This window comes from Protobothrops mucrosquamatus, unplaced genomic scaffold, assembly GCF_001527695.2.
Source record: "Protobothrops mucrosquamatus isolate PMUCROS unplaced genomic scaffold, P.Mucros_1.0 scaffold464, whole genome shotgun sequence".
NCBI lineage: Eukaryota > Metazoa > Chordata > Lepidosauria > Squamata > Viperidae > Protobothrops > Protobothrops mucrosquamatus.
The window spans coordinates 190,825-215,440 of NW_015386785.1; the positions used below are offsets into that span (position 1 = coordinate 190,825).

General features: G+C 36.1%; 1 protein-coding gene across 1 annotated transcript; it reads left to right on the plus strand.

Moving 5' to 3' along the window:
- The first annotated feature begins 738 nt into the window (after positions 1-738).
- On the plus strand, positions 739-18,210 carry ASIC5 (acid sensing ion channel subunit family member 5). The gene is made up of 10 exons (XM_015816556.1): positions 739-745; positions 7,062-7,368; positions 7,628-7,859; positions 8,951-9,073; positions 11,130-11,279; positions 11,808-11,955; positions 12,552-12,608; positions 13,407-13,575; positions 17,456-17,547; positions 18,020-18,210. The coding sequence occupies exons 1-10, from the start codon at positions 739-741 to the stop codon at positions 18,208-18,210; spliced, it is 1,476 nt and encodes a 491-aa protein (XP_015672042.1).
- The last annotated feature ends 6,406 nt before the right edge of the window (positions 18,211-24,616 follow it).

Sequence of the window (24,616 nt, forward strand, 5' to 3'; positions counted from 1 at the left end):
CAGGATAGACACAAAGCTTATAAAATGGATGCTGTTTATCAAGGATAATGGCTGGAGAATGGGAAATGTCTTCTCCCAGATCATGAATTATGGGCCCTCTTATGGGAATTGCATGCCAGCACTCATTGGAGTTATAAGGCCATGGCTGAGTTTCTTATAAAGGACTATATTTGTCCTGGGATATATGACAAGGCCCTCACAACAATCAAGCAATGTATAATTTGTCAACATAATAATCCTGTAAAGACTATTAAGTTTCCCTTGGGAAGGCTTAGACCTGACCATGCTCCTGCTAGTTTTTGGGAGGTTGATTTTACTGAGTTGCCAAGGAAACAGGGTTTTCAATACTTGCTCATTTTTGTCGATGCTTTCTCTGGATGAATTGAGGCTTTTCCATGCCATACTAACAAGGCACATGAGGTGGTCAAAGCCCTTCTAAAGGAAATTATCCCACGTTTTTCCTTTCCGTACCAAGACATTGGCTCTGACAATGGGCCCCATTTTATCTCTGACATTACCCAGCAGGTGTCTCGGGCCCTGGGTATTGATTGGCAGCTTCATTCGGCCTACAGGCCCCAGTCTTTGGCACATGTGGAGAAGGCTAATGGCGTTCTTAAATGTCATCTTGCCAGGCTTGCTTAGGAGACACATCTCACTTGGGTACAAGCACTGCCCCTCGCTCTTTTGCATGTGAGAACCGCCCCCAAGCAACCTCTTGTCCTGTCCCCCTTTGAGATCATGTACGGTAAGCCCTTTCTTTATCATTCTTCCTTATCCACCTCCCTCCCTGTTTTTGGAGACCAGGCCCTCAGGAAATATATACACTCTCTTGCTAATAATGTTTCTTCCATTTCTCAAACTGTTCAGGCCCTCCATCATCTGGGATTGGATCATTCACTCCATCCTTTCCTTCCTGGTGATTGGGTGCTTGTCAAGTCCTGGACTGATTCTGACTCTTTAGCTGAGCGCTGGAAAGGACCTTTCATTGTTCTTCTCGCTACCCACATAGCACTCAAGGTTTCTGGGATTTGTACTTGGACATCACACTCGCCTTCGCTCTTCTTCGCCACCTTCTGATACTGAGGACCAAGTTGCTTGGACTGCAGCCACTGATGCTGAGGATGACCTTGGGCTGAAGCTTCTGTTTGTCCAACACTGACCTGTATGCCGGGACATTTTGGTTGTTGTGATACCTGTGCCCGCCGGGCTTCCACTCGGGTGGTTTTCTCTCACTGGCTTCTTGCTTACTTACACTGCAGGCTCCGCTCCTCTCTGTTTTGGGTGTCATCTTATTTTCTGTTTGGGTTGTTCATCTTTTCTTTTTTGTTACTCTATCTTGTTTTTCTTTCCCTACTCCATGTTTTTTTTTCTTTCTTTCTTTCTTTTTTTGTGTGGAGCCTGATCTACCCCTATGGGGGGGATTATGGAAAGAGTGGCCAGGTTCTGGCCATGGTCAAGATATGTGACATGGCACGGGGCACAGGCCCTCCAGACATGGACTCCCTTGATACTTTGCCATATTTGAGGCCTCCCGCTATGTCTCGGAGGAGAAGATCTCCTCTTGCCCATGGTAGGGAGAGTCCAGACGCTGGCCAGGAAAACCCAAAGGCCCCATCACATGTATCTCACCTTGGAAAGGTAGTTCCAGGACTTCAGCCAGATGTTTCTCATAATGCTAATGTTGGACCTAAAAGGGGCACTTTGTACGATAAAGCCCAAAGTAAGGCGGCATCTGATATGCTGCCTCCAGGTGAAACCAGACATCAAGAAGGGGTTCTGCCATTTCCAGTTGATCATATCTTGGCAGAACAGCCACCTTCTTTTGATTCTGGGATCCTAGATCTGTGCCTGAACAGTCTGGGGAATTACAAACATCATTCCTTGTCTTTCCCAGTCAAAGAGAAGGTCAAGCTGGTCCCAAATTTCCCAGTCCCTCTTTAGGAATTTGGAGCTCCAACACCCATATACAGAATATGCAAGCGTGGGTTAAGCTTTTGAATGTAACAGATTGCTGGATATGTACACATATACCCCCCCATTGGTACACATGGATTGGTCATGGAAGCTACACCCTTAGAAGCCTTTATGTTCAGCATGAACAATGCAACAAGGGGCTGGACACTTCCTGTGTTTGGGGCAGGAAAGTTGCGAATTGCTAAACTTGGTGCGCGTATAGAGCACCCTGCAGCAGCTTGTCTTAGTCATTTTAATTCTTCTTCCAGATATAAGTTAGGGATCTATGCACCTTGCACAGTCACATGGAAGGTTAGTACTAGCATGTGGGATGGTTGGCATAGATGTCATCAGACCTTTGGTCTCGACCACAAGAAGGACCCCTCTGCTCTTTGTAGTCTGTTTGCAGCAATGGGACTTATGGCTTATATGTCTGGTGTTAAAGCTTATATGCCTGAAGGGTTGGAAGGCAAACCAGACATTTATCTTGCTAACCATCTGGACTGGTGGTTCCTTTGTGGTCGATTTGCCTATAAATCTTTGCCAGCTTACTGGTCTGATACATGTACCATAGGAATTATCTTTCCCTCTGTTCATATCATCCAACATAATGATTGGAACTTTTGCATCCACAATCGGTGGGAGAAGGACCACCTTAAGCATGAAGAACATATTGAATATCATCCTGTACCTCATGGCCTGGGAAATGCCATTGCATGAGCATTAATTCCAGCTATGGGAGTTGGTTTGAATTATAAATCTGTTATAGAATTAGGTGACTGGATAGAGGAAATGTTTAACCACACCATACAGGCATTTACACAACTCAATAAGGAACAGGGAAAAATACAGGAGGTAGTGGTACAGAATCGCCAAGCATTGGATATGGTACTGGCTGCAAAAGGTGGGGTGTGTGCTTTAGTCCACTCACATTACTGCACTTTTATAACTGATTATCAAGTTAATATTAGTCACATCATCCATCTCAAGGAGAAAGGAATTAGGAATTACCCTAAAGATCTGAAGATTTCTACTGATACTGTATGGGGGGGTCTTCAATGGTATATTCTCATTTCTTACCAGCTGGCTCCCCGGATGGGGATGGTTTAGGGCAGTGATGGTGAACCTTTTAGAGTCCGAGTGCCCAAACTGCAACCCAAAATCCACTTATGCATCGTCGGGTGCCGGGTGGGTGTGGCCCATTGGGTGGGTGTGGCTGCAGTGGTAACAGCAGACTGGGTGGGACTAAAAAGTTCAATCAATTAATTCCAACTTTGCAAGATCTTTTTTTTTCCCGCAAGAAGTTGAAATTGACTGATTGATTGAACCTTTTTTTTTGTACACGGTGGCGAAGGCCTAAAGCGAAAAGATTTTATAAAACCCAGCTGAAGATCTAGGACTGGAGTGGGGCGACGGTGCACATGCCCACAGAGAGGACTCTGAGTGCCGCCTCTGGCACCTGTGCCATAGGTTCGCCACCACTGGTTTAGGGAATTATTCATTGGTCTTCTCTTTGTAGTATTCCTTGTTCTTGTTTCCTGTTGTGTCATACACTGCTTGCCCCTAATCACCTCTGCTTGTCCTAAACGATGTGTACAACGTACTGCAGAAGCTTATCCTCTGTCTCTTCAGTTTGATGGTCATACTTCTGCGAACTGCTCGAAGTATGAAATGGGGCATTATGTTGACCCAGACTTAGAGGACAGTATTAATTGTGAATACATGCAGATGGCCCCACTATCTTTGGCCACTTGCAGAACCATGAATGCAAGGGCATAAAAGGACAGCAAAAGAAACACCCAATATCCTAACCCACCCGGGAACATATGGTGTCTTAGGGAAACACCTAAACCACCCAAAAGGGAACATATGGTGTCTTGGAGAAACACCCAAAAGGGCACCTTTTTAGCTACTTCTGCTTCCTTCCTTCTTATCTACAGTGTGCCAGCCTTAAAGGGCGAAGTCTTTATGTTATGTGTGTCAGCTTTGTTGGGTGAATTGCTTATGTAATCAAAGAAAGTATAAGAATAAGGCTTTTCTGATAGTTGGGGCTTTTTCTCTCTTTTAGAGAAGCCTGTCTTTGTTCAGCTGAATAAAAATGTAAAGCTTGAAGGTAACTTCTGGTTTCCTGTATTTTTTATCAAGCAAAACCTCAGAACCTGCATAGCACCTTCCACAGTGCAGCATCAGCTGGGGCGGCAGTGGGCTGGGGGCATACACAGGATGATGTGGAGCAGCAGCAGTGAGGGGTGGGCATGCACCAGAGCCCGCCTTTCCCCACCGCCGCCCCCACCATCGCAAGGAGCTGCTGCCGGCCATGCCTGGTGATGCAGAGATCACCGCTGCTGCGGCCGCTGCCTCCTGCCCAGACCCACACGTTGCCCAGGCACTGTGGCCCTATGAGGCTGGGCAGCCGGTGTGCAAGATCCACTGCTTCATCAGGCTGCTGTGGTGGGGCCGGCTGCGATCAGTGGGCAGCTGAGGTGGCTCCAGTCCTCTGGTTGCCCCTCTGCCTCCTCCTGCTTCCCTCCATGGCCGGCCAGTCGAGAGGGTGGAGCAGTAGAAGCAGCAGCAGCCGCTTCCGCCATCAGAGCCACCGAGTGAACAGGGCCCGGGCCAGGCGAGGGTCCCCTTCCAGCCATCCTGGGACTGTCTCCGCCCATGCTACCTCTTCTGCTTTTTTTTCTCCAGAGTGTCAAAATACATGGAAAGTCACATAATCTTCATTAAAACCATAGAAATTTGAGGCAGGTGGAGTTGCCCAAGGAAGAAGCCATACAATAGTCAGTTCTGATTTTGTTGATGCTGTTTGGTTTTTAAATTATTTGTTGAGAAACTATGCATTTATCTTTTTTGCATACTGCTATATTTCATAACTGCAGATAGTTAATGACATTAATACATATACATATAAACCATCCACAATGGTCAAGTTTAAGTAATTAAGCTAAATTAGACAGATAATTTAATTAATTTCAATATTAATTAAATGAATTAAATAAAATAGAATGGAATCATATGTGGATATGTGTCATCTTGCAAAAGGCTAACTTAATGGCTATCTCGATCTCAGTTACAAGTAGTTAAGATATGAACTTACCATAGCTAAGCTATTCAGAGAATATCACAGCCAGTAAATCAACCAATCTTGTTCCATATTCTCCAACTACCAAACCCACATTTTTCCTGTGTGTTATTTTGAAAGGGGGTTTCCCCATCACCATCCTGATTCCAGTAGAAAGATACATTTAATGCAAATAATGACTATTCCACAGAAGTATGTAAATTATCACCCTCTCATTTTGAGTCTTCCAGAATGAAGCTAGACCAATGGGTAGTTACTGAGCTCCCTCTAGTGTTATTCATGCTCATGAATTTTCATCTTCAATTAATCGAGCTTTGTTAAATTTTATAAGTAAATCAAAAGGAAACCAACTGTGTTTATTAGTAAATAATAATGATAATATATAACATACATTAATTTCATTAAGTTGTAATCTTCAGTATGAATTTTAATCAATTACAGATATTAAGAATTCTGATAATTTTGGAGCGCAATGCTCCTCTCACCTTCTTCCCATGTTTATTTTGTTAATTAAGAAGAGCAATTGTGATATCACTGCATACACTGCAGGGTTCCTCTTGTATAATAAACAGGCCTGTTTATGGAAATTATCATAACTCTATTCAGATTTGCTACATTTTTTCTCCCAACTGGATTTTACATATACTGTGTATCTACACACATGTTTATGAGTAGACTCTGAACTTCATCAGAATACATGGGAATTCTTTTTAATTAATTTTAATTTTGTAATTGTTATTGGTGTTTTTTAATCGATTGTCAGCCGCCCTGAGTCCGCAAGGAGAAGGGCGGGATATAAATTCGAATAATAAAATAATAAAAATAAAATAATTACTTCAAAGCACAAAACTCTACTGATTCTTTGATAGAACTGTGACATGGGTCCATTGTGAAGAATAATGTGTGTGAATCAATTTGATAACCTGGGTATTAATTGCAACATTCTGTGAAACTGAACATTCTGCTTTCACAGGAAAGACTGTCAGCTAATGCAGTGAAATCACACAAAGCCTTCTTAACTACATTAAGAAGTTTCAAAAGAAAAAAAGTGAAACAGTAAATCCTATTGCTTGATCAAAACTACTCAAAATCTATCATTGCCTTTTTGTCTGATATTCTAATAATTAGTATTAATTCATTAATTATATTATTTACAGTTTTAAAAAAGTGTCACTCATCTTTTTATATGATATTTTGTATGCTTAAATGCATGCATTTAGCCTTCTTGTTTGTGTATACATGTGTGTGTGAGAGAGAGAGTAGCAACAGAGACAGGCAAATTACACCTTGTTGTGTATTTAATATAATCCCCACCCATTTCCTGATGTTATAAAAGCAATTAACTGCCCATGTTTTAGAGATGAATCTTCTAATATTTGTCTAATGGAGAAGCTTAGAAAATTAAGGAACTTTCATGGCAAAGGTACGGTGTGATAATTATTACACTGAGTTGGCTAGTTATATTAGGGTATAGCATTATTCATTTTTTATGGACATAATGAAAATTGTAAACACTTTTCTTGTTGAGAATATATTGAATAGTTAATTCTTTTGAATACAATATGTAGGTAGATTGCAGCTGCAATTATTCATATACTTAGAAAAATGCCATATGTTATTTACATCTGACTCTCCAGGCATAGGCTTGGATTGCAGCTTGTACAGTAGATTAAGAAGTGAAATAATAGAAAAACAACTATATTCATAGGAAAATATCTCTGAATTACTTCTTATATTTTTGCATTAAAAATGCCATTCTTTATCATTGATACTTAGACAAACTAGTGTAAACTATCATCAGATAATTTTTCATGATTTTTTTGTCGAAACATTTGCATGGATTCTTTCCCTCTAATCTCTGCTTCCTTTTTTCTTAATATTTGTTTGGAAGCACATGCCAAATGTGTAGACACCAAGAATAAATACATAATGAAAATTGGCCACACTGTGTTTTCATTAATGTATCCATTATCCAACTGAACTCATTCTGAATGGACCTTTTCATTATTTGTTAAATGTTAAGGAATTCTGGAAAAAGCCAGGCTCTATTTCACAAGAAAGACTCTACCATCTTTGGAAGAAAGGAAAAAATACGACTATGAGTTTGCAACTTCCACCTCCTTCCATGGGGTCAACAATATTATTCATACCAAGAGCAAGACACGCAAGATCTTATGGATGGTAGTAGTCTTGGGCTCCATTGTCCTAGTTGCCTGGCAGGTTTATTGTCGTTTCTTCAATTATTTCAGCTGGCCCACCACAACCTCAGTTGTAGTTCAATATGTGGAGAATATTGAATTTCCTGCTGTAACATTTTGTAATCTGAACAGGTAAGGCATTATTTTCATCTTTGTGTCTTAGATAATTTTAAGCTATGAAGATCACAATTGGACAACCATCAAGACTAACAATTCTAGCATTTTAGAGTATGCATTTACTGTATATGAGTTAAAGGCTGCAATATTGTAGCCAGTGTAAAGTTAGATAATATTTGTGTAATTCATCTTTGCTTTGGAAAAAAAGCATAGACAGCCTTGAGCTACTCAAGCATTCAGAACTTATATTTGCATTTCTGATTTATGCTTATAGGTTCCAAACTCAAGCAGTAGCTAACCTGAGCATCGTTTTCTTTCTCTGGAGCATAGTATCTGGAGTTCTTCGTATGTTCAGTACTGATGATACGTTTAGTCAAGAACTACAAGATTTTTTTCAAGGGAATCAAAATTTCAGCATCAAAGAATTCACAAGAGATAATGGTTTCTATCTCAACAGCAGCACATTGCTGAGTTGTGAATTTTTTGGGAAAAAATGCCATCCAAAGGTAATATTTTTGTTTTTATAAAAAATGTACTAGCCAAATGCTGAAATAAATGTAGTCTTGATCTAATGAGCTGAAAGGCAATATTGTCTGAAAAAATATTTTCTGAAAACTGAAAGACAGTTTTCTACCAGGGTAATAGAATGCATATTTGGCTGTCAGAATGCATATTTTGATTTTTTAGCAAAGGGCTATATATGCAAAGTTAATAATGCACCAAGCACATGCAATGTGATAATACATGCTAATATTTTATTTGTTTTTTTATTATAGCCTTTTATTATTTTTATAAATAACTCAAGGCAGTGAACATATCCTCCTCCTATTTCCCAACAACAACTGTGTGAGGTGGGTTGGGCTGAAAGAGAGTGACTGGTTCAAAGTCACCCATATGGCTTTCATGGCAAAGGTGGGACTTAAATTCACAGTCTCCTACTTCCTAGCCTGGTGCCTTTACCACTAGACCAACCTGGCTCTCAATATATCTTAAGGTTGGAGGTTTTTTGCTCAGTGTTTCACCAATACATAAGGATATAGGTATACACTAGTGTAGGGGTCTGCAACCTTGACAACTTTAAGACTTGTGGATTTCAGCTGCCAGAATTTTTAATTCACAAAGTGAAACTTGAATGTAATTCAAAAATTAATTCCCACTTATCCATCAAAAAAGGTCAGAACATAATTATTGAAATTTAAAAGCTCATAAAAAATAGTTCCCATAGACGTACAGTATTCCCAAGCAGATTGTACCTCATTAATATTTGGTTTTATTTACGCTAAATAAAAGCATTGTGACTAAAAACTCCCTAATTAAATTCCATTGATTTCACTGATGGGAACTTACTACAAGCCTAAGCATGATGAGATCTGCGTTGATTGGCTACTTTCAACAGTGATCTTTAGCCACAGCTAAAATTCAATCTTTAGTTTTTTTTAATTAGAAAGATACTTGCAAAACTGTGTGTAGTACAAACTTCTTCATTCACTGACTTCTGTGGTACTAAAATGTCACAGGTAATAGCAAAACCCAAAAGCTACAATGTCTGTGAGAAAATACTAACTCCATTTTTCTTTTTCTTTTTTCTTTGTGGAAGGACTTTGCTCATGTCTTTACTGAATATGGGAACTGCTTTACTTTTAATCATATTAACCTTCCTACAAGAAGAAGAGTTAGCCTTTCTGGAAGAGGCCTCAGTTTGATTTTTGATGTCAAACAGGTAGAGATATTCTCATGAATGTACCATTTTTGAAACTCCACTGGTTAGTGAACTACTATAATTTGTTTGTTATTTCCTTGCCAAGGTTAGCAAGTCATGGTGAGGGAAAAATCAGAGTTGGTGCCTGGAATGTAAGCTGTCTGCTCTTTTCTTACCATTTTCCATTGATTAACTAGAAGGAGTACTGGCCCATTTAATGAGGATGGCTGAATTTGGGGAGCTAACCAGAGGGGCAACTCCATTGGGACAAAATCTTATGTACAGTAGTTACATTTGCTATGATTAGCACAGTGTTTTTCAACCAGAGCAACTCCTAGATGTGTGGATTTTGACATGGCTGGCTGGGGAATTCTGGTGGCTGAAATCTACATATCTTAAAAGTTGCCAAGGTAGAAAACACTGGTTTAGCCTAAAGAAGGGAAGGCTAAGTGCAGACATGTCTTTCAATACATGAAGAGATGTTACAGAGTATAAGGCAAGAACCAGTGAGTGGAAGCTTAATAGGGAAAGATCCAAACATGGAATAAAGAGAAATTTCCTCATTGTGTGAGCTATTAAACAGAGGAAAAAAATTATAGATGTTTCATCACTGCACTTTTTCAAGAACAGAATGTCCACAACAGGATGGGATTCCTGCAATGGGATGAGGGTTAATTAGATTATCTTAAAGAAATTAATACCCCATTATATTAGAATGATTCAATGCCTATCATTCCCAATCAGCTGGCATTATTGTGGTCTTGTTGAGATTAATGTGATGTGTGGAGGCAATAGATTGGGGAATGGCAAATTGTATGAATTTATCAGAATGTTTTGAACTTAATTATAAGTTTAAGCATTGTCAAAGTTTGAATGTGCTAGTTTATTGTTTCAGCTATATACTGCAATCTCATACATGCTGGAACTTCAAAAGAGCAGGTCCAAAAATACCCAGCAGGATATTGCTTATTATTAGGCTTCCTTCAAACTAGCAGTGACTTGCTTAAGTACTCTATGGAGCCCAGTCTAGTCTACATTCTTGTCCCTGCCTTTTAGAAATAGTCAAATGCAATTTTTAAAATACATTTAAAATGCATTTAACAAACATAACAAACACTTAGAGGCTAAATTCTGATCATAGGGGTTTTCAAAGATCATCTTTATGTTTATGATTTGAGCATGTTAAAGTGAGCTTTGAATGAGAATTAATGATACAAAATATCAAATAGTTGTGTCTTTAGTTACATTTGGGCAGAATAAATTTCTTATCCTTAAAGAGTTAATATAATCGTAACTTAGGAATTCCTATACACAAAAGTGCAACAATATATAGCAAGATATAGCAAGATGCAATATCTTTCTTTCAAAGTGCAGTATGGAAAATTAAGGAAATTTCTACATACTGAGAAATGAGTGTCAGCACTGGGAGCAGGGGGCACTAATGCTATCATGTGCATCATGATGTCATGGTTCAAATGACTTTAATAATATATTGGTATCTACCAGATGTTTGTGATGAGAGAATCTATTCTTGCAGTTACCAAGTATTAGAAACAATAGGTTGTATGCTTTTAACCTGTATTCTTTGTCAGGGCATTTTCCATTTTTTAATTTCCTGTCAGTTTTCATTGTATTTGGGTAATTCTGAAACATTGATCACTTCATTTTACAGTCTGGATTCCAAGATATGTAGATAAAGTTTGAATGGTCATTTGTATGGTAGTCACAAAGACATAAACCTAAGATTATCCTAAAGTGTGTAAATTTTACATTTGTTTTTGTTTGCACTTTTGGTCAGTGACCATAATTAAAACTATTTGCATTTGCTCAGACCTAATGGGACCTGCTGTCCAGTAAGTATGTATAGAACTGCAGTCTTAATCTGTATGGTTGAAGGATAATTAATAATAAAAATGACATATTACATAATATAACAATACCTCATACCAATATTCATATTGTTTTGTTTCAATTCATCAGCACTGTAGATAATTTTGCAAGAGAGCAGTTAACAGATCACTGACATAGAATTTATCCCATCTATTTTACTATATCTTTCTCTAAATAATCTTATTAGAGTCAGTTCACTGATGATCCTAGTCTTGGTTTTGTTGATGCTGGCATAACCTTTGCTATCCACTCACCTAAAGAACCTCCCCGATTTGATGGTTTAGGTGTTTTTACACCAGTGGGGATGCATGCCCATGCTGCAATCCAAGAGGTAAAAGTAAGTATTAGCATTTGATATGCAAAATGAGATTCAATATTATTTTATTTTTTATATTTTAAACAAATCAAAAATAAAATATATGATTTGTATAGTTATAACAAACATGTTTTAAAGAGATTACAGAGCTTTAGGATTTAGTCTGCAATAATAATTGTTGATCTGCATAGTTAAATCAAATTCAGTCCTGATAATGAACTGTTGTAGAATAAGATAAGGATTAGATTAGGGTTAGGATTAGGGAATAGAAGGAATAAAAAAGTAGCATTTTTAAAAGTTACATTGAGATAGGACCTTGATTCTGCTATAAAGCAAAATGTGCACTATAGCTTTTTTATTTATTTCAGCCTAGGAATATAATTCACAGTATATTCAGTTATGTTTTGTATTCAAAGATGATTTGTGCTGAAAATGTTTATTTTACAGTGATTATTTTTCTGGGCTTAATTTTTAAAAGTTGTTCAGTCAACACTTTGCTATTGAAATTGATGCCATTTTCTCAAAATAAACTTCCTTTTTTCACATCAGACAATTATCCAAGAATATCCTTGGGGAGAATGCAACCCAGATATCAAGCTTCAGCATCATCAAATCTACAGTACATATGGATGCCTACAAGAATGCAAGGGCCACCTTATACAAAAGCACTGTGAATGTTTACCTTTTATGCTGCCAGGTACAACTTGGCAGATGTACTTATTTTACAAAGGTCTGGATTCTGGGTTAACAAAAATCCAATAGTGTAGGAATCATGATTGGAGAAAAAAGCTACCAAGATGTCTAAACGCAGATGTTACAATACATTTAGATTAAAATGCAAATGGATAAAGTTCAAAACAGAAATATATAAATGTGACATACCACAATTAATGCAACAGTGAAGTATAAGGATACCTCTGCTATGGAGAGAGTGGACATTCTATTTTTAACAGTGAAGTATAAGGATACCTCTGCTATGGAGAGAGTGGACATTCTATTTTTGCTTTACATAGACCTTCTCTGTATACCACTTTCAGGGAAAACTTCAAAGGAGATATAAGTACTGGGAAAAAATGGCTGAAATTGCCATTTGATTCATCAATAGAATATTAATGTAAATATTGTTACTCTCTTTCTTTCTCCTATATAAAGAGATCTTATATATGTCCTGTGAGTGAATATAAAGCTGAATTGTTAGATGAATGGAAATATAAGTTTGAAAGTGCTATTCATACTTTTGTTTATATTTCTCATTTTCATTTACTGCAACTGTCGTGTGCACCTGTTGAAAAGGAAATGGCACAGAATGTGATTTGGAGAAATTTTACAGCTGTGTTTCTCCTACTTTGTGTGAGTATAACTAATAATAAGTATCACAAAACTAAAAACTGGTTCAAAACTTCCATTGTAGCTGTACCAAATTATACCTAGTTAGATCACTAAGCTATGGACATGATAATATGGCCACTGGGTGAATGATGGTACATGACCTGAGCTCTTGCACCACTCTTGTAAGATTCAGTAAGATATAATATTAGAATGTAACATAGGGTTTTCCTAACTATATGCATATCACAATTACATAAATGCATCAGACATAATTATAAGGATTAGAAAACAAGTTAACAAGAGTCTGGCATTTACATTGATGGAAATAACAAATTAAGGAAAATATGCAGGTTATGGCTTCTTGAATTCTTTCCAACTCTGACCAGCACTGAACAGTACATGGTGGACTCTGCATGCACTGCTCTAGATACTGTGGCCAATATGAATAGGTATTTAGAATGGAGCACTTGGTAATAGTCTGAGAAGCTGCACAACTGTCTCTTCCATACAGTTTCATTGGTGCAGTTATTTTCTGAGTGTCTTTCTGCACAGTCCCAAATAGGATCCATTGAAATTTTGGAACGTATTAATTTTGCTAGCTTCTACACCATTCCAATTTGATCCTATTCCACTTAGGTTTTTTCAGGGTGAACTTGTCTATGTACATAAAGAATCTTGAGCCTCTTTACCTAATTTTGTTCTGCTGGGTTGCAAAGAATACAAAATGAATCCAGTACAGTTGGACATCAGTGAATATTTTATTGATATAAATAATTTAGTATCTCTCCCTCTGTGTGTGTACTGTTTTTTTCATTTTAGATAAAATAGAATTCATGGGATTGTGCACAGTAGGAACACATAATTCCACATGTCCAGTACCATGTGAAGAAACAGATTACCCAATCACCATCTCGTATTCTACTTTTGCAAGTGAACAAGCTCTGAAATTCCTATCTGCAAAGCTGAAGAAAAAAACAGAATATGCCAGGTATTTTTCTTTTTATCATATAGTCAAACCATAGGCAGATTTCAGGTTTAGTTTCACTCCATATGCAGCACCTGCTTAATAGTGTTGGGCCCAGAAGCTATGCAAAGCTTGGCCTGGTTACTACTTTTGCAGGAGACAAGATAAATAATAACAAAAAAGACCCAATAAAAGTAATAGCAAACCAATCATGGTCCAAAGAGCACCTTGGATATAGCCATACATTCAGCAGGATTTTTACTTTTTACTTTTACTTTTCTTTTAATATGAAAACATTGGATTAAAGACCTTTAAATTTTATCATGATTGTGATGTCACCTTGCAGTGCAATCCCAGCTCTTTCTCAGTGTGCTCTGACTTTGGAACCACTAATGGAAAAAGGAACTGGATGTAAATAAAGGTTTCCATCTGTTCCTTATTCTATAGATACTATATGTTGGTAATATTTTGGGCTAGGCTACATTTTTTATTGGTCCCTGAAAGGACTATATGCCAACCTTTTTTTTTTTTTGCCAAATTGTACTAGAATTATTTGCTTTGAAAGATGACATATTTAACTCTTTCCTCAATTTAGTCCTATTGTTGCATTCTTATTTACTGATATAATCCAAGAACTGTTATGATTTATTTAGGAGAAGAAAATCAGTGTGAAGATTCCAGGGTGGGAAAGACTGAAAAAAATCATTCTAGAAAAAGCATCCTCCCGTGTCATTGCTATGATAAAAAATGTACTTGCTTTATATCAAAAACAGGAGTGCCATGGATCTTTTTTGCAGACTGAGTTTCCTATCAACATTTTTATTTAATTTATTCTGACATTTGATTGTCCACAAATGGAGCTCTATCTTGCAATTACTCAGTGAAGCTTGACAAATTACAGGAAAATATTTCTGTTCCCAAGTACTTAACCAACATGAATCTAGCAAACATATTAATAAGCAAACATAATAAACATTATAAATGGTCATCTAATTGTCATTCATTGATTTAAAAAAACAAAAGTAAAAAAGTAAAAAAAATAAATAGCTGTAAGCCATAGGTATAGAGTACTAGGGTATCTATTGTGTCAGCAGTCATAAAAATGGTGCCCATTAGCAAAACCATTAAGTAATTGTAAGACAAAGTGTTCTGAAGAGAAAAATATTACCTAAGAAAGAAATTGTTGCATTAAAGAATCCTGGATTTTCAGAACTAGGCAAAAAATAGGCAGTCTTTTTATTATTTAAGAATCTACAGTCAAAGAACAAAAAAGAAAGAAAACACCCAATGTTAAAATACAAAATAGCTAGGCTAAAAATCCTGTTGACAGCTGGAATTAAACATCCAATGGCATCTGAACACCATTGCTCTGCCACAGAATTTAGCCACCTTCCCAGATATTAAATCAGTATTCTATTTTGCATTATCAATTATACTCTTCTGTTTGTCATGGCCATGAAGCCCAGGAAAAGACATCCAGTTATGAGGCCACTGCCATACCCACATAGATATTTTGTATATAATTACATGGATTGTGTGTATATGTTTACTTCTCTTCATCATGTTTTCATCATACAATAAATAAATAACAATATTAGTAATTTGCATACTGGAATTGGTCTTCCAAAGTTGATTGATAGAGCATTTTAGGTGTCCCCAGAGGCAGGAAGTTTCCATCTCTAGTTCTGGATGGGGTACATTGTCAAACTAGTGCGCAATTTGGAGATCCTCCTGGATTCATGTTCAGAGACCAGGTGGCAAATGTTGTAAGTAGGGCTATTGCACAACTATGTTTTGAAAAGCACACTCTTTCCTGGACTAGGATATGTTGTTCATGGTCACCCATGATTTGGTTACCTTCCAAGTGGACTATTACAAAGTGCTATGGAGCATGGTGGCTTGTGTGGTTAGGACACTGGGTTGAAGGTTAGCAAGCCCACATTCAAGACCCGAGTTCTGCTGTGGGGCGGGGTGAGCTCTCTTCCTTAGCTCCAGCTCCTGCCAGGGACCTGCAATAAACCCCCAACTGGGCGTCCCCTGGGCAACAGTGATGTCACCAGCTAATCCTTTCAAACCAAAGCACCACAGTGCTTCTGACATGAGTGTGATGTGATTACAAAGTGCTCTGCATGGGGATGTCCTTGAAAAGCATCTAGAAGTTGCAACTGATCCAGAATGTAGCAGCACAGACTTGTTATATCTCTGCTTTGTGAGCAACACTGGCTCCCAGTATGCTTGCAGGTATACTTCAAAGTACAGGTTGTCAGCTTTCTCAACTTTTCATGGCATGGGGCCAGGTGATTTATGGGAGTACATCTCTCTGATTGCTTCTACCTATCCAATTAGATTCAGGAATGCTAATGATTAAAAAATGCTATCTTGCAGAACCCAGAAAGCAGGTCTTTTCTGTCACAATACTTGCCCTTTGGAACATCATAGCCCTGAGATCTGATTGGTCCAGACACTTTTCAGAAGGTTTTGAAGACATAGATATGTTTCTAGACAGGGGGTTGAATAGTTTGTTGGAACCCCTCTGTTGTGATCTGAAATGATTATAGATTGTTTTTTTTATTTTAGTTGCTTTCATAGATTTTAAAATATTATTTTGATGTACAGTGGTATCTTGATATGTAGAGTGGTACCTTGGTACTCAACTGCTTTGAAACTCTTTGAATTTGGTACTCAATGCATTTTGATGTGAAAATTTTGTCCTGGTACTCATTATTTGTTTAGTACTCAATGCACGAGCTAGAACTTGTCGGTGTCAGCTGTCTTGTGACTCACTACATTATTCCTTGTGGGAAAAATTTGTTTGGTACTTATCACATCTCCCAGTACCATTAATTATATTTTTATATCTTCCTTGGACATTGCTATGGCAAATGAATAGCCATGTAAATTGAATAAATACATATTTCCATATATGCATACACTTTCAAGAGTATATAATTGATCATAATTTCAGTGTCTGAACACACACACACACACACACACACACACACACACACACTTCTTAGGAGATATTATTAAATCTACTAATCACTGATGGCAAAACATCTAAAAGCAGTAGCAACTTCATACTACCCAAGGCAATTTTCACTACACATAAAAAGTAAGATAAAATGTAATGATTCTGAATTCAAAATTTAGAAAAACTATTACGGTAGTTTGGAATTAGAAACATAATTCTTGCATTTTAATAACCAATTTTAAGTGAATAATATTGAAAGCCTGCCAGACATCTTTCATTTTAATTAAAATCCTGAGTTGATTGGATCAGGCATCCTCCCAACCTCTCTCTCTCTCTTTCTGTCTTTCTCTCTCAACTAACATATTAACTAAGCCCATCACCCTCAAGAACTTATTTTAATTATTTCACTGATGATTTAATTTCTGCTGCCAGAGTAGGGATATTTGTGAGACTGTCTCATTCCAAAACTTCTTAAGTTTGATGATATATGCCTTGATTGGGTTAATATGAAGAAGCTGATCAATCTAGGCATCTAAATGTCTTAAGCTGATGATGAAAAGCAGCAGTAGCACCAATATTATAATCCAGGTTATTTGTCTATATTCCTGCTTTGTCAATGCTTAAACTTTTCTTCACAATTCAGAGACTTATTATGATCTGAAAAACTGGGTATAAGAAGCCACTAAAACATAACAGGTTTGATGCAATGAACATGAATTTGGGCAAACTCCAACAGACAGTGGAGGACAGGGAGGCCTGCCGTGCTATGGTCCATGGGGTCACAAAGAGTCAAACACGGTTTAGTGACTGAACCAGAAATATTGTTTACTTTTACAGGTAAAAGTGTGCTGTCAGCTATTAATTGATTCTTTTTCCCTATGTAGAAAGAAAAGCATAGTTAAACTGACAACACATTATCTTTATAACTCTTAGGAATAATCTTGTATATATTGACATTAAATACCACAATTTGAATTACAAAATGACCCAGCAGCAGAAGGCACTGAGTGTATCAGAACTGTTAGGTAAGTATTCTATAATTACATTTTATAGCTAGCTATTGCTAGTTCAGATAAAGCTGAATAATATGTAATTAACTTTATGGTTCTTATTTTATTTAAATTTGCTTATATTCAACTCTAATATAAAAATAGATGAGAATATAAGGATAAACAAAATATATAAAACCCACAGGCCTATAGTGAATACATTTTTATCATGTTTTGGTCTCATTGACATCAAATATGTTCACAGGACTGAGGTACAGTATCATATCTCAGTGTTAGATAACATGTCAATATGGAGAAAATGGCCAGCTGACATGCATTTTCATTCTGAACTATAAATATAACACAATATATTCTGTGCAGATGAGATCAAGTTGTTAATATATATAGTATTAAATTATATTGACTCCCAAATAAGATTTCTGATTAAATAAGGATATAATTGCACTTAAAAAACACTAGATTGATAAATTTGTGGCTTTCATTGCAGCTGATATTGGTGGTCAACTGGGCTTATTTTGTGGAGCTAGTATGATTACCATAATTGAAATTGTCGAATATGTTTTCACCAACTTCTATTGGATGTGTATTTTTCTTCTACTAAAAGCACCAAAATTGCCTGATTGGAACACTTCAAATCAGAATGAACAAATGCACAAGAGAAGAATACAAGAGTGCTAAGACCTTGCAGAAAACAAATACACACGGCATTTATTTTTAACATCTATCTTTGTTACTAGAGGAAAAGAAGGCCTTAGTATCATTACTCATTTTTTATCAGGATAGTAAAAAGTCCACTTTATGCACCTATCTGGACAGAGCAATAGTTACCTATATTATTACATTATACTTTGAAAATGGTCCAGAAATTTCAGCTGATGTGAAACAGCAGCCAATAAAAATGGTGGTCACTGCAATCCCATTATGGCTGGGCTTTGCAATCTGTTGCCATTATTTAAGTACTGCTTTAATGTTCAAATTGTTCAAGAAGATCTTATTCCATACAGCTGGTAGCAAAATTCCCCAAAAACATTTCTCAATCTGTAGTTACTGTTTGGTACTCTCAATTATTAAAAGTGGTAGCTGCAATGAAGAGACTTTTTCAGTTGTAACCCCCTTTTTCTGAAAAATGCCTGCTACCAAAGGGATTTTCCACAAACTTGCATTATAATCTTTTCAGCAGCATGTGAAAGCTTTGGACATGATTTAATGATTTATGATCTGTCTATGTTCCTAATGTTGCTTTATTGATGTGTTGCATTACTTTTTAGCTTCAAGTGATAACTTATTGCATAGTTATATTGTTTGTTTTTTCCTTATCTTTCTTTACCTTAAGTATTTAATTCATATCACTGCAAAACATAGATCCTTAGATAGTTTTATTGAATAATGATCAGCAGGATGTGGTTAGTGTACAGTTAAGCATGTCATGTCAATCTAAGAAAAGGATCAAGTAAAGTTCGATTAACCCTGATTAAGTGGATCATGTAAATACAACCATTATGTGAATTTGCTTAATAATCTGTGACTGTAAGATTGTAAGACCTCTACCTAACCATAATTTTTTTTGTCAGGAAAATTTAGATTAAATTTGGTTCATTTCCATATATTAATTTATTGATATATTTTTAAACAAGAAAATGTATATTTATATATTGGGTAGAACTTTTCCTGAAATATGCATTTTTTAATTCAGTTATTCTTCTGAAATGAATTTATTTTAATACATTTGTTTTCTAAAGCAATTAATTACTACAAAAGTATGCTCTTTTGTGCTCAGATATCCACATGTGTTTTTATGCAGTTGCACATAATAACAGCTGCCTAAAGAACATCATTAGTGACAAGGTTTTTTATAAACATCATTTAATATATAGATACTCTGATGCACACATTTTCACACATAACAAGAGGAAAATATGTAGCTAAAATGAAGTAAATTTAAGTATCTGTAATTACAGTGTATTGCCAGCAGATGTCCTACTCATCTTTCTCTTTTAATTCCTAGTACCGGTATTTTTTTTAAAAAAAACATGACACAATGTAGGACTGACTTTCATTCATTTGTGGAATCAATGAAATATGGAAATGCATTCCGCTAATTCCACCAGAACAGCTAATAGAGGCAGTTCTTGCTTGGTATCGATATAAACTGATGCTGCTTTTGTACTGAAATATTTTCCAGCTGCTTCACATCGAACTTATATTTTGACCCTTAGGAAAAAAGACCTATTGGAATTCTTAGTTTAAGAAGAAAAAAAGACAACTAAGGATACATGTGATAAGAATTATAAAGTTATAAACACTTATACATAGTGGGGTCAAAATTGCAATTATTTCTTCCAGTACTTGTTGCATAAAAACAAAGTCAGATCAGAACTTATTCATGGGGCGCTGAAGATCTCAAAAGGGATATTTTGCTTCAGAGGCATTAGAAGTGTCTCTTCAAAGTGATTTTGTGAAACAAAATTGTGTCTCCTTTCTTATCAGGAGAGAAGTCAAATTACTTTGACATCGACAATGGTTACACTTTGAGACAGACCGGCCCTGCCTTGACTTTTGATAAGCCATAAATTGAGTGTTAACAGATTTAGGACAAGAAAAGAAATTATACTTTATCTATTGTGGAAAAGTTTTACATGAAAATAGTTCAGTCCCTTGGTCAGTTAATGTAATGCAACCTACAGAAATGTATCCACCACTTTAGTTTAGTAAAGTAAAACAGGGAGTCATGGCAGAAAATTTTTAGAAGTTTACATAGTATAGAAAAATGAAGATACTACTTCTATCCATTCTTGAAAAATATTTTCTGGAAAGGGCTCAATCCTCCCAATTGCAGATATTGATGAGGCAACATCAGTATCTGATGCTTGGCATTCTTCCCAACTCTGAGAATTCCCAAACATCTGGAGAGAAGGCTGATATAAAAAATAGCAGAATTGTTATTTGGAATAAGAATTGTTATATCTATTTTTTTAGAAGGGTCTGCAAACAATGTAGTCAAGTCAGTAATGGTGTGACAACAAAACAGTTTTGGTTTTCTTTTGTTGATAATGACTGACAATTCAGCATTCTCTGAAATTCAGTTGTGTAAACAAACACAATGCAAACAAAATGAATTATATATTGGAACTCATGAATAATTATAGACACAGCATTTGAAGATTCACAGAATCCATTGCGTTACACAATATTCAATGGTGTTTCCTAACTTAGTTTTTAATACAACTCACTCTCGCTCTGTCTTTGTCTTTGTCTTTCTGTGAATATGTATGTTTAAATCAGTATTCACTGCCTAAAGTAATGGACAATGTCAACCTCCTGGAAAAGTCCTTGCATTTTTATTGCCAAGATTTCCGGAGTGATTTGCCATTGCCTTCTTCCTAAGGCTAAGAAAGAATGATTAGTCAAAGGTCACCCAGCTGGCTTTGTGCCTAAAGCCAGACTAGAATTTACAGTCTCCTGAGTTTTAGCCTAACACCTTAATCACTATACCAAATTTTCAAATTCCCATTTATTCAGGTATGATACAGCAAGTGCTTCCCTACCAAAATTCAAACAGACAACCAAAAAAGATGTCCCAGATATCTGAGCATTATGGTGCTCCTTGAGCTTGGTTGTTAGCTTGCAGATGTTTCATTACCTGACCAGGTAATATCATCAGGGCTAGTGAATGTGTGGTTTGCTCCCTGTTTATATTCAGTAGTTTGCCATGCCAATGTTGATGGGGTGTGGTTTGCTCCTTGATAGTTCCTTGATTAATGTTTTCTGTTTCATTTTTTGATCTGTTGTTAATCCCTGCTAATCTGGGTGCAGCCTGTTGGAAACATATGTTCTGGTCTTTTTTTTTCTTATATTTGTATACAATAATATTTATTGTACTAATTTTATAGCATCAATATTTTTATAAATATATATTATAATGTATATATTGTAATATTGTATTGTAATGTATTGTAATAATATTTTTATTGCATTAGTTTTAAATTAGAATTGACTCATGGCTAAAGCGATAACAGCGCATAAAATGTAAAACAAAACAGTCTCTGACAAAACCTACCTAAATGGTTTTCTTTAAAAAGAGTGTGTAGTCCAAATCCAGTCCAAGGTTCCAAGAATAAGGTCAGATAGTCCAGAAGTCAAAATTTCATAGCAGAATCCACACAAATATCATATAACAACCAAATATCAGATGGTTGTTTCCAACAAGGGATTATGGGCTAGGGCTGCCTCTTAAATAAGATTGCAACCAGGGAACATTAATCAAGAGAGGAGCCTATAGAAGACATCTTCTCTACTCTATTCTCTGTTTGCTAGGTGCAGGGCCTTGGAGACCTTATGTCATCACCCTCTGATTTCTCTAGCAGCTGAGGTGGTACTTATGTTTGATCAGCCTCAAGTGATTTGTGACTTTGTGTCTCCTGAAACTGACATTCCACAGGTCCTACTTCTTCACATTCAAAGTCATTATCCAATTCCTGGATCATGACAAAAGAAAACAAAAAAGACCAATATTTTTTTTTTCAGCAGCCTGTATGATCGCTATATATTATATTATATTGTATTGTATTGTATTGTATTGTATTGTATTGTATTGTATTGTATTGTATTGTATTGTATTGTATTATAATACTATATTTCATATCATATCATATCATATATCATATATTTATTACATTATATTTATTATATTATATGAGGGCAATTCGGAAATAAACCTCTGGTTATCAATGATAGACACTCGCAGATACAGAATACATTAGAAAACTACATTACATTATTTTTCGACATAATCGCCATTCAAATTGAGGCACTTGTCATAACATCTTACAAGGTTTGAAATTCCTTCTGCAAAAAAATCTCCCACCTGGGAATGAAGCCACTCTGTAACAGCATTGTGAAGCGCATTGTTATTATTGAAGCGGTGCGACACAAGACATTGTTTCATTTAAAAAACTGATTTATTTTCAATTGATCTAGCAGATGAGCCAACTGCAACACAATCTTCTTCCACTCCTCAGTGCCTACTGAACTACTGTGTATGGCGCCATAGGACAGGTGTCACTATACCCGCCTAGTTCTCGCACATGCTCAAATGGAGGTTTATTTCTGAATTGCCCTTGTATTATTATTTTACAAGCCAGGATTTATTTTCATATTAGTTTAGTTACGTGAAGAGATTCTAGTCTTTTGCAGTCTCCAATATTTTGAATATGTATAATTGTTTCAAGAACAGTGTCTCACATTTTTAAATCAAAATTGATTGCCTAATTTCCATTCATGTAATGTTTTATTCCATCTCAAGTGTTTGTGCCTCAGATCCTTCTTATCTAGAACTGTTTCCAGCCTTTGCATAGGTTTTAAGCCTGGAAGATGGATAATTGTTGGTTGCTGACAGTACAAACATGTCTTCCCTAAGAGGCACCAACTGTCAATATTTTGACCCATTCTAATCATTTGCTCTTTTTGGCATGAATGAAAATGATTTACATTTTGATTCATAGCAATTAATAGAGAATATTAGTCAAACAGTTGACTGCCACCTCCTCCATATGCAGATACAGCTTTTAACATAATAACAGAGTTGGAAGGGACCTTGGAGGTCTTCTTATCCAACCCCCTTCTCAGGCAAGAAAACCTATATCATTTCAGACAAATGGTTGTCCAATCGGTTCTTAAAAACCTCCAGTGTTGGAGCACCCACAACATCTGGAAGCAAGTTGTTCCACTGATTAATTGTTCTAACTGTCAGGATATCTAAAACTCAGATCTAAAACTTTTTTTGAATGTTACCCTTTGATAGACATTTTGCTAACAATAAAAATCATTCTTGTTTATGGAAGATACTGTAGTAAATTTTAAAATCTTTTCATGAATCAGTTATTTATTACAATATTATATAATACTTTGTTTTATAGGAAATGGCTTTTAATGTTTTGATTTATATGTGCAATTTTGATTGCCAGATACATACCATTATTTATCAGAAGCCATAAGGAAAGAAAAATATTGTGTAGGCCAATGGGAACAGGAAAGAATGAATGAATGATACTCTGAGCAAAATAAAAACAACTGTTTCTGTTTCTCTAAACTTATAAATATGAAACCAGATATGTGATATCACTTCAATTATTTTGGTATTGTGGAATTGCAGAAAAATGGACTAATCAGTGATGTCATCAGATTATACAAAATCAATCAAAATTGTTTTCATGCAATGCTGTGTTAGAGAATATAACATACTGTTCACGTCTTTTAAGTCATGGGCACTATTTTATTGAGATACCATGAATGTTTATAAAAGATGTTTAAGATGCTGTATATGCTCACAATAAATCCCAGAAGTTCTGTTTTGATTTTGATATTTATTTTAATCTTGTATTATTTTATTTGCTGCTTATGACACATCCTAGTAACACAATACAATTTCCAGATCCAATTCAATTTGGACAGGGAACTAAATGAGTGCTACATAAAAATCTATATTGATCCTAGTAATTCAACATTATCTCAACTAGATGAGAGCCATATGCTAAGGTAACAACTCTCCCTCCCTCCCTCCCTCCCTCCCTTCCTTCCATCTTGAAAGTTTAATATTTAATATAGTGCTGCACATAAAAATAACTGAAAACATACTGTTATGCTTGTGAAGTCCGCAAATTTTCTAACAGTGATAGCTGCAGGATAAAGGAAAAGTCTGCTCAAAAGATTGTGAATTTTTCTTTGCTGGAGATATTTAAATGCTGTAGTAATGAATTCCTGAATTAACTCCTTTTTATTTGATTTGCTATCAGAACATTTGATCTGTATTAATAGGCAACTGATGTGCACAAAAGCAGTTGAAGAAAATATAAATTGTTATGATATGCTGAACATGTGTAAGATTTAATATATCAAAATCTATTGCTATAAAACAACACTTTGAATCAGATTATTTAATTATTGCTGTTGTTGTATTGTTGTATTTTTTAAATCCTTTTTAATATATAGGTTAAGGCAGTGAACATTTCTAATACTACTGTCTCCTATTTTCCTTACAAGAACTTTATGAGATAGGGCTAAGAGGGAGGGAGGGAGGGAGGGAGGG

What these genes read in the sequence shown, in the direction of transcription:
- ASIC5 (XM_015816556.1), top strand. An exon ending in ACATTTTGTAATCTGAACAG is followed by an intron (nt 7,369 to 7,627) that starts GTAAGGCATTAT and finishes TTATGCTTATAG; the next exon opens with GTTCCAAACTCAAGCAGTAG. An exon ending in TTTACCTTTTATGCTGCCAG is followed by an intron (nt 11,956 to 12,551) that starts GTACAACTTGGC and finishes CCTGTTGAAAAG; the next exon opens with GAAATGGCACAGAATGTGAT.